The sequence below is a fragment of the Amphiprion ocellaris genome, chromosome 18, assembly GCF_022539595.1.
Source record: "Amphiprion ocellaris isolate individual 3 ecotype Okinawa chromosome 18, ASM2253959v1, whole genome shotgun sequence".
NCBI classification, from domain to species: Eukaryota; Metazoa; Chordata; class Actinopteri; family Pomacentridae; genus Amphiprion; species Amphiprion ocellaris.
In genome coordinates, this window is record NC_072783.1 from 7,310,828 (window position 1) to 7,323,796 (window position 12,969).

Below are 12,969 nucleotides of genomic sequence, written 5' to 3' on the forward strand. Positions count from 1 at the left end.
ACAAATTAGCAGAAAACATATAAAATCCCAACAGAGAAGTTTTCCTGTAGTTATCTCGTTATCTGTCTTTTAATTTTCTGTTTTAATTCGTCTCCTCTCTGCATCTCTTTCTTCACTTTGTCTTTAAATCAGGCTTTTTGTCGTATCGTCTCATTAATGTGTTTTTTTTTTTCCTGTTTGGTGTTTAAATCCTCTCTTTAATGTGTTTTTTTGTGCTTTCTTATGATAAAATCAGGACTTTTTGCTGCTGCTCCATTTGGCTCCTTCCTCTGGTTCTAATAATAAAATCATCACATCCTGAATCTCTGCTGAGAACTTCCATCACTTTGCTGATTTTACACTTTTTCTGTCCTTGTTTCCAGCCGTCTGCACTGCAGAAAAAATACATTAAAATGGTAAAAACCTGACAGCAAGGGGGCAGGAACATATGTTGAAAAAAAAAAAAAAAACTTTTATGTTCATAAACTGTAAAAACTGTGAAAACAAAACGAAACATCTGAAAGATTATTGCTGATTTAAATACACTAAAACAGTTAAATTTTATAGATTTAAAAAACAAATTAGTACTTTAATTAATTAAACTATTAATAATCTGAAAATTAAATAATTAAAATAACTTTTTAAAGGAATAAATGCAGTATTTGTTGAGGAGGTTGGAGTGGATGGAGGGTCAATAAAACACCTGAGTCTTAGTTTCAGAGGGGAGAAGGTGGGATATGAAGCTTCAAAATCACTACAAAAAGATGTGAAAATTACCAGAAAAACACAAAATAGTATCATAAAAAGATACAGAATCATCACAACACATAAAATCACAACAAAGATGCACATAATCAGCAAATCAGACACAAAATAATCACATAAAACTGCAAAAATAACAACAAAATTCATTAAAGCAGCTCAAAAACATGCAAATGCAGAATGAAAAGATCCAAAATCATAACATAAACATGCAAAATCATCACATAAAGACACAAAAATATTACCAAAAGATGCAAAAGTCACGACAAAAACACATAAAATCACTACAAAAACATACAAAACCACAATGAAACGATGAAAAATCAGTGCAAAAAGACAACACTATTGCAACAAAAGAGATCAAATCTGTACAAGAACATAAAATTACCACAAAAACTTGAAAAATGATAACAAAGGCATTGCAAAACTGAGATGAATCTACACAAAAATACATAAAATCATTGCAAAAAAAGATTAAATCGATACAAAAAGACGTAAAATCTCCACAAAAACATGTAAAATCATAACAAAGGCACACAAAGTCATCACAAAAATGAGTGAAATAACCACAAAAGTTCCAAATACCATGATAACACAGAAAATTACCACATAAACATGAAAAACGATAACAAAAAGACAAAATTATTGCAAATAAGAAATGAAATCTGCACAAAAATACATAAAATTACCACAAAAACACACAAACCGACCATGAAAAGATGCAAAACTATTGCAAAAAAGAGATGAAATCTGTGCAACAAAAATTTGAAACAACCTCAAAAACATGAAAAATCATCACAAAAATACACAAAATTACCTCCAAAACACACAAAATTATTACAAAAAGATGCAAATCCCACTGAAAAAAGCATGTAAAATTACCACAAAAATGTGCAAAACCACCAGGAAAAGATGCTAAATCATCACAAAAAGACAAAATGATAGCCATAAAAGAGATGAAATCTGAACAAAAGATGTGAAATTGACAAAAGAACATGCAAAAATCACTGCAAAAAATGTAAAATTACCACAAAAACACACATTCTGACCATGAAAAGTTGTACCGTCATCATAAAACCACTAGCAGCGGTTTCCCTCCAGTCTGAACACTTTCACTGAAAGCTTTTCTCGGTCATGTTGAGGTGTGAAGCTGCAAAAAAAACAACAAAAACCTGCAAAGTCAACTTTTCCAGTGAGTTGTTTCCAAAGATTAAAGCGACTGAAGCACCTGCTGTAGAGGAAGGAAGCTGCTGGAAAACTGGAAGGAAGAGATCTAAAAGTGGAACAGCAGGAAAAGCATCTGCTGAGAGGAGCTGAAGGTCCAGAGGAGAAGATCAGAGAAGAAGATTTAGAAACAGGTCCTCCATCATGATGCTCCTCATCAGCTCCTCTTTTGCATTTTGTGGCGCAAAATTACTACAAAATGACATAAAACAACCTTAAAAGAAACCATTTCTACTTTAATAATTGTTATTTTTTATGGTTTGAAGCTGAATTTTAATGTTTTTCTTTCTTATTAAATGTTTTAAACTCTGTGACTTGACCTCAAACATCAGAACGAAGCGCTGGAGAACCGCTGGAGGTTCTGTAGGTTCCAGCTGTGGCGACCTTCAGTTCAAAGACCTCCTGAGACGAACATCTGCACAAGCAAACTGATCAGAGTCTGAAAGTAAACCCAGATGTTCCCACTCTGCAGGACACAAACTGGAAACACAGATTCTGTCTGACGGCAGCAGAACTCACAAGAACATCTGAAAAACATCTGAAAACATCTAAAAAAAAAAAAAAAAAAAAAATCTGAAAAACATCTGAAAAACATCTGAAAACATCTAAAAAAAAAACCATCTGAAAAACACATGAAAACATCTGAAAACATCTTTAAAAAAAAATCTGAAAAACATCTGAAAAACATCTGAAAACATTTGAAAAACATCTGAAAAACGTCAGAAAAACATCTGAAAACATCTGAAAACATTTGAAAAACATCTGAAAACATCTAAAAACATTTGAAAAACATCTGAAAAACGTCAGAAAAACATCTGAAAACATCTGAAAACATTTGAAAAACATCTGAGAAACATTTAAAAAAATCTGAAAAACATCTGAAAAACATCCAAAAAAACCATCTAAAAAAATCTGAAAAAGTCTGTCAAACAGCTGTTAGCTTAGCAACAGGATGCTAACTCTGTCAAACAGCTGTTAGCTTAGCAACAGGATGCTAACTCTGTCAAACAGCTGTTTGCTTAGCAACAGGATGCTAACTCTGTCAAACAGCTGTTAGCTTAGCAACAGGATGCTAACTCTGCCAAACAGCTATTAGCTTATTAACAGGATGCTAGCTCTGTCAAACAGCCGTTAGCTTAGCAACAGCTAAGCTTTTGGTTGTTTCACGTCTTTTTGTGTTTGTTTTGCGTCACATTTAGGTCCTGTTTTTCTCTTATAATTTGTTTAGTGTGTCTTTTTTGTCTTGTTTTGGTCATTGTACGTGCTTTTAGGACAATTATGTCTCTTTATAGCCTCTTATTTTAGTCGTTATCTGTCTTTTTTGTGTCGTTTTGTCTCAATATTTTACAGATATTCATCTAATAGTTTTGTCTCTTCTGTGTTGTTTTGTGTTTCTGTTTTTTCTTGTTTTGTGTTTTTATTCTCATTTTTTCTCATTTTCGGTTGCAATTTTCTTTTTTGTGTCATTTTGTATTTATTTCTTCATGTTTTGTGTCTCATTTTTATAATTTTGTGTCTATTTCTTCATGTTTTGAGCTTTGTTTTCTTATTTTTAGTCTCTTGTTGACAGTATTCTGTTCATCCTGCTGTGATTCTGAGTCCTGGTGCTGTTTTAGAGGTTTCTGGAGGTTTAATGATCAGAATGTGAAGCTGAAGGGAGGAAACAGTTAAAGCTGGGAGGAGGAGGAGGTCCAGAAACAGGAGGAGGGAGTTTCTTCGTCTGTTCTTTCTCTGGTTCTTCATTTCTTCTGCAGTCGGTCGCTGAGAGGATCTTCTGAGAGGATCTCCAGCCAGGAAACATCCAGAGGAAATGGAGATCTGCTGCTGTAGGTGAGTTTATTTACTGGAAACTGAACCGTTAAACAGATTAAAGGAGGCTGGTTCATTTACTGATTTATATTTACTGAAAGATGGAAACATGATTCTAGACTCAGACGACTTTATTAATCCTCAGAGGGAAATTCAGTTGTTACAGCTGCTGGATGTGAAATAAAGGAGTAAATGATAAGAAAACACAAAATATTAGGGTATAAAGGGAAGGTAAAGTAAAATAAAACTAAATAAAATGAAATAAAATAAAAATTATATAATATTAAATGAAATCAAGTAAAATCAAGTGAAATAAATGAAATAAAATTGAATAAAATAAAGTGAAATAAAATAAATTAAAGTGAAATAAAATGAAATGAAATAAAATAAAGGGAAACAAAATGAAATAAGATAAAATAAAGTGAAATAAAACAAAATAAAATAAGATTAAATAAAACAAAATGAAATAAGATCAAATGAAATAAAGTGAAATAAAATGAAATGAAATAATATAAAGAGAAATTAAATTAAATTAAATTAAATTAAACAAAATGAAATAAGATAAAATAATATAAAGTGAAATAAACTAAAATGAAATACAATGAAGTGAAATAAAATGAAATAAATAAAATGAAATAAAATAAAGTGAACTAAAACAAAATAAAATAAAGTGAAATAAAACAAAATAAAATCAGTGAAACTAAATAAAGTGAAATAAACGTCATGCTCTCTCCATATCTGCCCCCACACTCTGGAGCTCCCTACCCCGACACATCCACGACTGCACCGACCTGAACACTTTCAAATCACTCCTCAGGACCCACTTGTTCAGAACTGCTTTTTATACATAATATTAATTTATGTTATATGTTTTATCACTTGTTTATTGATGCTCCTCTGTTTTAATGGTTGCTGATTATAAAATGTAACTATGTAAAATGAGATGTTTTGAAAAGTGCAATTCAAACAAAATGTATTGTTAACATTATTATTCAAAAAGTCTGTGCAAAATGATCACAAAACAGACGTAGAGCAACCACATTTGACATTGAACTACCAAAGACAGACAAAAGGAACAAAATGTGACGTAAAACAACCAAAATATGACACAAAAAAAACACAAAATGACGCGAAACAATCAAATTTGGCCAAAATGGGATGTAAAATGACCGCAAAAGACGTAAATCAACCAAATTTGACGTCAAAAGCCCAAAATATGAAGCCAAAAAAAGTAAAACACCCTAAACGCAACATAAAACAACCAAAATATGACACAAAAATACCAGAAAAAGATGTAAAACAACCTAATTTGACATAAAACAACTGCAAAATGACGTAAAACGACCAAATTTGACCTCAAAAGGACCAAAATGTGGTGCAAAATGACCACAGAAAGACATAAAACAACCTAAACGTGACACAAAACAGCCAAAATATGATATAAAAATACCAGAAAAAGATGTAAAACAACCAAGTTTGACACTGAACTACCAAAATCTGAGACAAAACGCCCAAACAGTGCAGCAATTGGTCATTTTCTCAGCTATTGAAGCAGAGCTAAACATAAACCTTGACTCTACCTGTGTGTTTCCAGCTGCTCTGTGATTGGCTGATCTCTGACGTCATCATGGCTCACCTGTTCCTGGCCAGTCAGATGTCTGATGACCTCCAGGGTAAAGGCGGCGGCGTCCGGATGCCGAAGAGCTCCGTGAAGGTTCCGATCTCCTCCGAGAAAACGATCCGGGACGAACCCAAGAAGGATGGCGCTGTCGTCACGGCGACGCGAGTTCCTCACGTCAACGAGGTCCAGCTGACGGCGGCGACCGGCGGCGCCGAGATGTCATGCTACCGCTGCACGGTGCCGTTCGGCGTGGTGGTGCTGATCGCCGGCGTGGTGGTGACGGCCGTGGCCTACACCTTCAACAGCCACGGGTCCACCATCTCAGTGCTGGGCCTGGTGCTGCTGGGGGCCGGACTGGGCCTGCTGGGCTCCAGCGCCATCTGCTGGAGGCTCCGGGGGAACAGGAAGAAGGACAAACGGAGGGAGAGTCAGACGGCCCTGATGGCCAGCCAGGGGCACTGTGAGGTCTGAAGGTTTCTGAATATTAAACCTTTAAAGACCTACAGGTTCTTCAGATCCTGAACCAGAACACAAGTTCTTCTGGTTCCTCTGAAGACGGCTGAAAGGATCCGTTTGATGACAGGAAACAGCTGTGGAGACTTTAAACTGGACGTTCTAGACGAAGGATTTACAAAGTTCTAGTCCTGAGACAAAGATCATGAAGCTTTTAGAACCACAGATCTTCTCCTGTTGGTTTCTGACGGTCTGGTTGGAGACATTAAGGATGAGTTTGGGGAACTGTTGGAGGAGAGCAGATTTATTCCTGATGGATAATTTAGAGGTTTCAGTGGAACAACATCAGATAAGTCAACTTTATAGCGACTAAATGGACCTGGATGCTGATAAAATGGTGACTTTCAGTTTAGAACTGAAGGTTTGGATCAGAATGGTCTGACCCTCCGTCTGTAGTCTAGGAGAAACATGGGTTCAGAGTTTAGTGTTTTCGGAATGGTCTAACATTCCACTGTAACGCTATGTTTGGGCTGTGGGTTTGACCACTCTGATACTAAAATCTAGACCAGAAAATTTTAGAGAAATTATAGAAAACTCACTTTGGATGTTTTGAGGGTTAGACCACTCTACTTCTAACCTCTCATGTCATTCTGATGGTTTTCAGTCTTTTTTGCTAATTTTCAGTTCATTCTGAACAGATTTAAGTAATTTTGGACAATTTTTGAGTCAGTGTGGAAAGAACTTCTGTGTAATTCTGGACAAATTTTCTGCAATTTTGAATCATTTTCAAGTCATTTTAGCCTAATTTTGAGTCCTTTGGGATGATTTTTAAAGCATCTTTGACAAATTTAGTCTCATTCTGCAAATTTTCAGTCATTCTGGATCATTTTTAATCATTTGAGAGAAATTCTGACTGATTTTGGATCATTTTACAGTCATTTTAGACTATTTTCATGTCATTCTGAACAAGTGTTTGTCATTTTAGATCATTTCTGGAAGATTTTCTGTAATTCTGGATCATTTTCAAGTCATTTTGAATAATTTTTGAAGCATCTTGGACGGTAACTGTTAGAAACAGAGTGGTCTGACCCTGTTTCTGTAGTTCTGGAGAAAAATGGGTTCAAAGTTTAGTGTTTTCCAAAATGGTCTAACATTCACTGTAATGCTGTATCTGGGTTCTGGGTTTGACCACTCTGCTTGTAACCCCCTCAATTACTTATACATTTGCAAAAAATGTTAAAATCTGAAAAACTGCAACCCCCCAAAAACACAACAAACAATGGTCATTGCAATTTATTACCAAAAAAGGTAAATATCCATTTTAAATCTGAAAACTTTTAAAAGTCACTACAAAATTTTCACCTCTCTAATCGATAGTCGATTAGATTTGTTTTTGTGTCAGGAAACTGTTGAATTTCTCTGATGTTAATATAAATCTGTATTTTCTGTGTCAGAAATCCGGTTGAACTGAACACAGCAGTTTGTGTTGTTTTTGTGTTTTTTTTTTAAAATGGATTTCTGCATGATTCTCTAGAAAGTTTCACATTTTCTGACTAAACAATCTACTGATTTATCATGAAGTTATCCAGACATCAGCAGATGATATAAATGTTCAGTTTAAGGATTAAAAATCTGTGATGATGATGATGTACATAATCTAAATGCTGCTAATAAGCTATAAAAGACGTTCTTAAGGTACTTTATCGTTGATGTACAGACATCAGTAGGTCGGTTTGTGTTCTGCTCAGGATGGACATGTTGGATTTAAACTTTGGTTTGATGTTTGTGAGAGACATTTCCTCTGATGTTGGGTTCAGACGCTCACATCGGTTCATTTTAAACTCTTGATAGACATGTTGGTCCGAAGCCAGAATCCATTTAAAAATTAATGTACAACATGAACAAATGTGCAAAAAAACTAAAGAATCTGAATATCTTTTGAATCAAACTCAACTGTGATCCAAGACGTTCCTTTAGAACCTTGTAATCAGTTAAATCCATTAGATTAGTCGAGCTATCAGCTTAAATAATCTGCCTAAACCACAGTGGTTTTGTGTGTCTTTGTCACTGTCCTGGTTTTTGTTTTCAGTGGTTTTTTTGTTTCTCTCTGCAGTTTGACATCATGTCATCTGGAGTTGACTCCAGCAAACCTTCAGTAAATGTGAAATAAGTTCAACCTGGCAGTTTCCATGAGGTTGGACCACTTCAAAGTGTTCACAGGTAGTTTGTTCCTCCTGCTGCCACTAATAATGGATAAATCCTGGAAGACTGCTGATGTAAAACTTTTCTCTTTATGAAAGTAACACTAGAAATTGTCTGGCCAATGAAAATTTGGTCATAAACTATGAATTTGTAACAAGCTTGCATCAAAAATGAAGCTAAAAATCATCTGTTTACTAGAAAGTTTCCACTAAGTTAGCTAAAACTCCACCGCAAATTTTATACAAATCTAAACTGAGAACGTACCGACCTTCAGTCTGAACCCAGCATCAGAAGACTGAACACCAGAGCAGCTCAAAAACAGGCTGGTTTCTGATTTGCATGTTTCTTTGTATGTTTAGTGCACTAAGATCCACACGTCATGTATTCACTGTAATATTAGTGCTGTCAGCGCCATCTTATTTATTCTGTAACAAACATATTAAAGACAAGATTCAACAACAGCCAACTGAGCTGAGTGACTCCTTTATCCTCTATAAGCACGGTGTGACAGCATCATGAGGTGAAGCATGGTGGTGGCAGCATCATGAGGTGAAGCACGGTGGTGGCAGCATCATGAGGTGAAGCACGGTGGTGGCAGTATCATGGTGTTCCTCAGCAGCAGGTCCTGGAAGGCTTGTAAAGGTAGACGGCAAATGAAATCCTGGAGGACAACCCGATGCAGTCTGAAGAGAACTGAGACTTGGAGAAGATCAGTTTTCCATCCAGACAATGACTTGAAGCAAACAAAGATCCTCAGAGATGGTTTGAAGACAACAAGGTGGAAGTTCTGGAGGAGTCAGAGTCCAGACCTCCATCCACCTGAGAACTAGAGCCTGGACCTGAAAGGTTCTGTTGACTCAGGATCCCTGAGGAACCTTACAGAGTTTAACAGTTTACAAAGAAGAACGTTCAGATGTTCAGGGTTAAAGAAAGAGTCTAACAGAATCAATCAGAGGATAGTTCTCAGACTCAGACTACAACAGCATTTTTCTCCTCAGATGTATAAATGTGTATTTGTGGGTTTTCAGGCCATCAGAGGGTTCGAGGGCTCGGAGGGGAAATCCCGACCGACCCTCCCTTCCTGCAGCTCAGCGACCGGCTGAAGTGACCAGAAGGTGGAACTCTGTGGCAGCGGAAAGAAGCCGGCACGCAAAGAGCCGCAGAACCGGCAGCACTGGAAGGTTTCCGCCCCGACACGCCCTCTAGCAAAACTTTGAACTAATTCCCCAGCAGGCGTGAGAGTGTTGAGTCGAGGTCACGGAAACAAACCTGCTTCCAGGTCAGAAACCAAACTCTGATTCAACACCGATCCAGAGTCATCACATTTCCTCATGAGGTGAAAATAAATGAAGTAGAGTGAGATCAGGACCAGAAAAAAAACAGTTAGAGAGCATCTGAAGTAGAGGAGGTGCAGGAGTTCTAGTCATGTTTTCATGGGAAGTTTCATTAAAAAAAAAAAAAAACTACAGATAGAAAAAGGATGAATTTATGTTCTGAGTTTGGTTTGAAGATGGAAGAACGGAGAGAAAAACTGTGCAGCACTTTTCATGATCTTTAAAAGCATTTTATGTAGTTGCCTTGCGTTAAAAAATACTTTGCAGTATAAGCAGTAAAATGGTAAAACTTCCAACAAGGGTGAATACTTTCTATGAAGACTGTAGAACAAAGTTTGATCCAACCAAAGTTCATACAAAGTTCATACAAGGTCTACTATAAGTACAATGGTGTATCGTCCACATAGAGACGTATATTACAACTGGTTTTTATTATTTGACTAACTTTGCTTTTGAACATTTCATTGCTGTCTAAGTTTATTATCTGCATCTTGAGTTTTCTTCTTCGGCTGAACTGTAAACAAGGCTGTCATACCTGAACGTGCTGTGAGTTCAAATAAAAGTTATTAAATGAATGACTGAATGAATGCCGAGTTTCAGACTAAGACAACAAAAACCTCTGATGACTGTAAACCTGTGGCAGCTTCCTGTCTGTCAAAGGTTGTTCTCATCGACTTCCTCAGTTCAAACTGAGCTTCTCTCAGTTCAAACTGAGCTTCTCTCAGTTTTTACTGCAGTTCAGCCTCAACATAAAGCTGCTGTTTATGTTCTAATGACTTCCTAAAGCCAAAAAACACTTTTACAACTATGAGGAGACACTTAAAGGTCGATAAAGTCGTTTTTCTGCAGTGGGATGCATTTTTTAAAAAATGCCTTTGTCATCAGATATATGTTAAACACAAATTTAAGTTATGTTTTTTTAAAAAGCTGCAATTTTCTTTTTACTGTCTGTAAACGAATCATTGGTGACAAATAGCTCCGCTTGTCTGTCTGTCCAGGAAAATTAATCAAATCTAACTTTAAATTTGTTTTGTTTCGTCAGTTTTCAGGTTGAAATGCAGGCAGTGTTTAAACAGAGCAGAGAGGAGACAAGTTTGGAGACAAATAGTTCAAAATCTAACCTATAATTTCTCTAAAATGTCTCAAAACGGTCCAGAATGATTAAAAATTTGCTGTAAATGAGTCACACTGTTTTTTAAAGTTGGTTTAGGATTTATTTTAGTCTAGATCTGGTCCTGGATGAGGACTGGTTTCAGAGTGTCTTGGACATTTTTTAGGACTAGTTTAGGTTTGCTTTTGGTCCTGATTTGGCACTGGTTTTAGACTTTTTAGAACTGGTTTCAGACGGTATTCTAACTGGTTCTGAACATTTTTTGGACTGGTTTAGGTTTGATTTTTGTCCTCGTTTTAGAACTTTTAAGGACTGGTTTCAGACTGTCTTGGACAGGTCTTTTTTTTTAACCCCAAGAGCACCAAACCTACCATCAAGCATGTTGGTGGCAGTATCATGCTCTGGGGCTTTCTAGAAGAGCTTCTGGACTGGTTTCAGACTGGATGTTGGACTGGTTCTGGAGTTTCTTGGGACTGGTTCATGTTTGGTTTCAGTCTTGGTTCTCTTGGTTTTGGATGTGATTTAAAGTTGATTTAGTATTTATTTTAGTCTGGCTATGGTCCTGGATGAGGACTGGTTTCAGACTGTCTTGAGTGGGTCTTGGACTTTTTTTAGGAGTAGTTTCGGTTTGGGTCCCGATGTTGGTCCTAGTTTTAGACCTTTTTAGTACTGGCTTCAGACTACAGTGTTTGCAGTAATGAGTCACTCTGTCAAAATTACTCAAATATGTGCAAAAAAAGGACAAAAATATCATTCAAATCTAAATAATCAAAGAAATCAAAGAACCTATTCAGAGATGAGAGAGTAGACGTCAGCTAAACTTACTTTTTCCAATCCAGTTTAACCCAACATTAGCCAAGGTGACCGGACACCATTTAGACATCTAATTAATTTGAGAATAAATAAAGTAGTAAAACTTTTATGGAATAAAACAGAGTTAAGCTTTAGCACTATATATGTCAGGGTAACACCAGGAGCCGGCATTTGTTTCTGTCTGTTTAAATGTTGAATTAAATGACTGCAGATTCCCCAAAAACAGAAGAAGACCGAATAACTAAGTCTGGTCTGCTAATAAATGATGGAGGTTTGTGAGGAAACTGAACTGAGGAGAGAACAAAATAATGAACAAACTTTAGCAGAAACAAAGAGAAGATTTATAGTTCTAGCTGAGAGATGATATAAAACAGCAGGTTCGCATCTGATGAGGCCAAAGACAGAAAACCTGAGAGGAAATCAAACCTTTTAGAGCCTTAATTTGCTGCTGAGGTGAAGAATCGACTGTTGAACTCATGAATCTGCAGCGTTTTGGTGGATTTCTGGTGGAAACAGCTCATTAGAGTCAGAGAGGACAGAGTATGCTGAGGTGAGTCTAATTATCTGTCAGCTGTCAGTCAGCTGCTGCTCGTTCCAGAGAATCAGGCCTGAATGTGACGTTTAGACCCACAGAAACCTGCTGATGGAAAGAAAGCTGCCAGCAGAGACACAAATGTAACCCCTATCTCACGTAGCTATAAAATAATGTCTTGAATGGTTAGTACAGTGGGATGGGGCCTGAGTTCGGTGTCACTTTATGTATATAGTTAACCTACTAAAGAACCACAGCAACTCAACATTTAATTTACAATAATTTGTCACTGGTATTTTATTAAAAAAAACAAAATCATACAGAATAAAATAAATGTAATTCAGTGAAATCTCTGAGAAAATTAAATCAAACAATATACCTTCCAAATTAAATAGTTTTAACCACCTTTTACTTAATGTACCTTTTAATACTTTTAAATCAAATGATGTCCTTTTAAATCAACCAATCATGTATCAATAAATACCTCTTGAATCAGTTTCATATAAAGTCAGAACAAAATTCACACACTGTTCCCTATAATTGTGGGCCCACACACACACACACATCCACTCCCCAAACATACAGAACACTGAAGGAACCCGTTGCAGGCCTGGTTCGGAGCTTGGGTGCGGCGGGACCAGAAACTGTGAGGTCGCTTCACTCAAAGTAGAGTATGAAATAAAATTGTGCACATTAATGTTAGTTTTAGTACTTACAAAATCCGAATGAGCAGTTTGTGTGGTTAGCAGGGGGAACTGGGGGCAAAAACGATCACAAAGGCCAGCTGGTAAATGATGTGCAGTTCATCACTCGTCCGCAGAAATCACAGGGGGAAAAAACCGCGAATAGAAGAAAAGAAGAAACAGCCCTGCTGTTTCTTCTTGTCGACGCTCCGACCGTCCGTCCTCTACGTCCTCTGGGACGTTGTGGACGGCCACGTCTGTCTCCTTCATGCGGGTCACATTAACTTGCTTTAGCCAAAAATATCACTCGCTATTTCATGTTGAATTAACATAAATCCGACTTAACCAAAAACATCACAATGCTTAGCTAAACAGTACGATATCTCGGCACATTAACATGGTGCGCTAAGCTAAATAGCTAGCCGCCATTTGGCGTAACACATCCA

General features: G+C 36.7%; 1 protein-coding gene across 2 annotated transcripts; it reads left to right on the forward strand.

Moving 5' to 3' along the window:
* Positions 1-3,652: 3,652 nt before the first annotated feature.
* On the forward strand, positions 3,653-8,511 carry LOC111569079 (transmembrane protein 100-like). 2 transcript variants are annotated; one of them, XM_023271034.3, is made up of 2 exons: positions 3,653-3,795; positions 5,369-8,511. In XM_023271034.3, the coding sequence occupies exon 2, from the start codon at positions 5,402-5,404 to the stop codon at positions 5,864-5,866; it is 465 nt and encodes a 154-aa protein (XP_023126802.1). In that variant the 5' UTR covers positions 3,653-3,795; positions 5,369-5,401; the 3' UTR covers positions 5,867-8,511. The 2 variants fall into 2 exon arrangements, with proteins under 2 accessions (XP_023126802.1, XP_035804438.1); XM_035948545.2 differs by having other exon boundaries at positions 3,710-3,791.
* The last annotated feature ends 4,458 nt before the right edge of the window (positions 8,512-12,969 follow it).

Bases quoted from the DNA above. Each gene is read 5' to 3' on its own strand.
- LOC111569079 (XM_023271034.3), top strand. From the start codon at position 5,402: ATGGCTCACCTGTTCCTGGCCAGTCAGATGTCTGATGACCTCCAGGGT.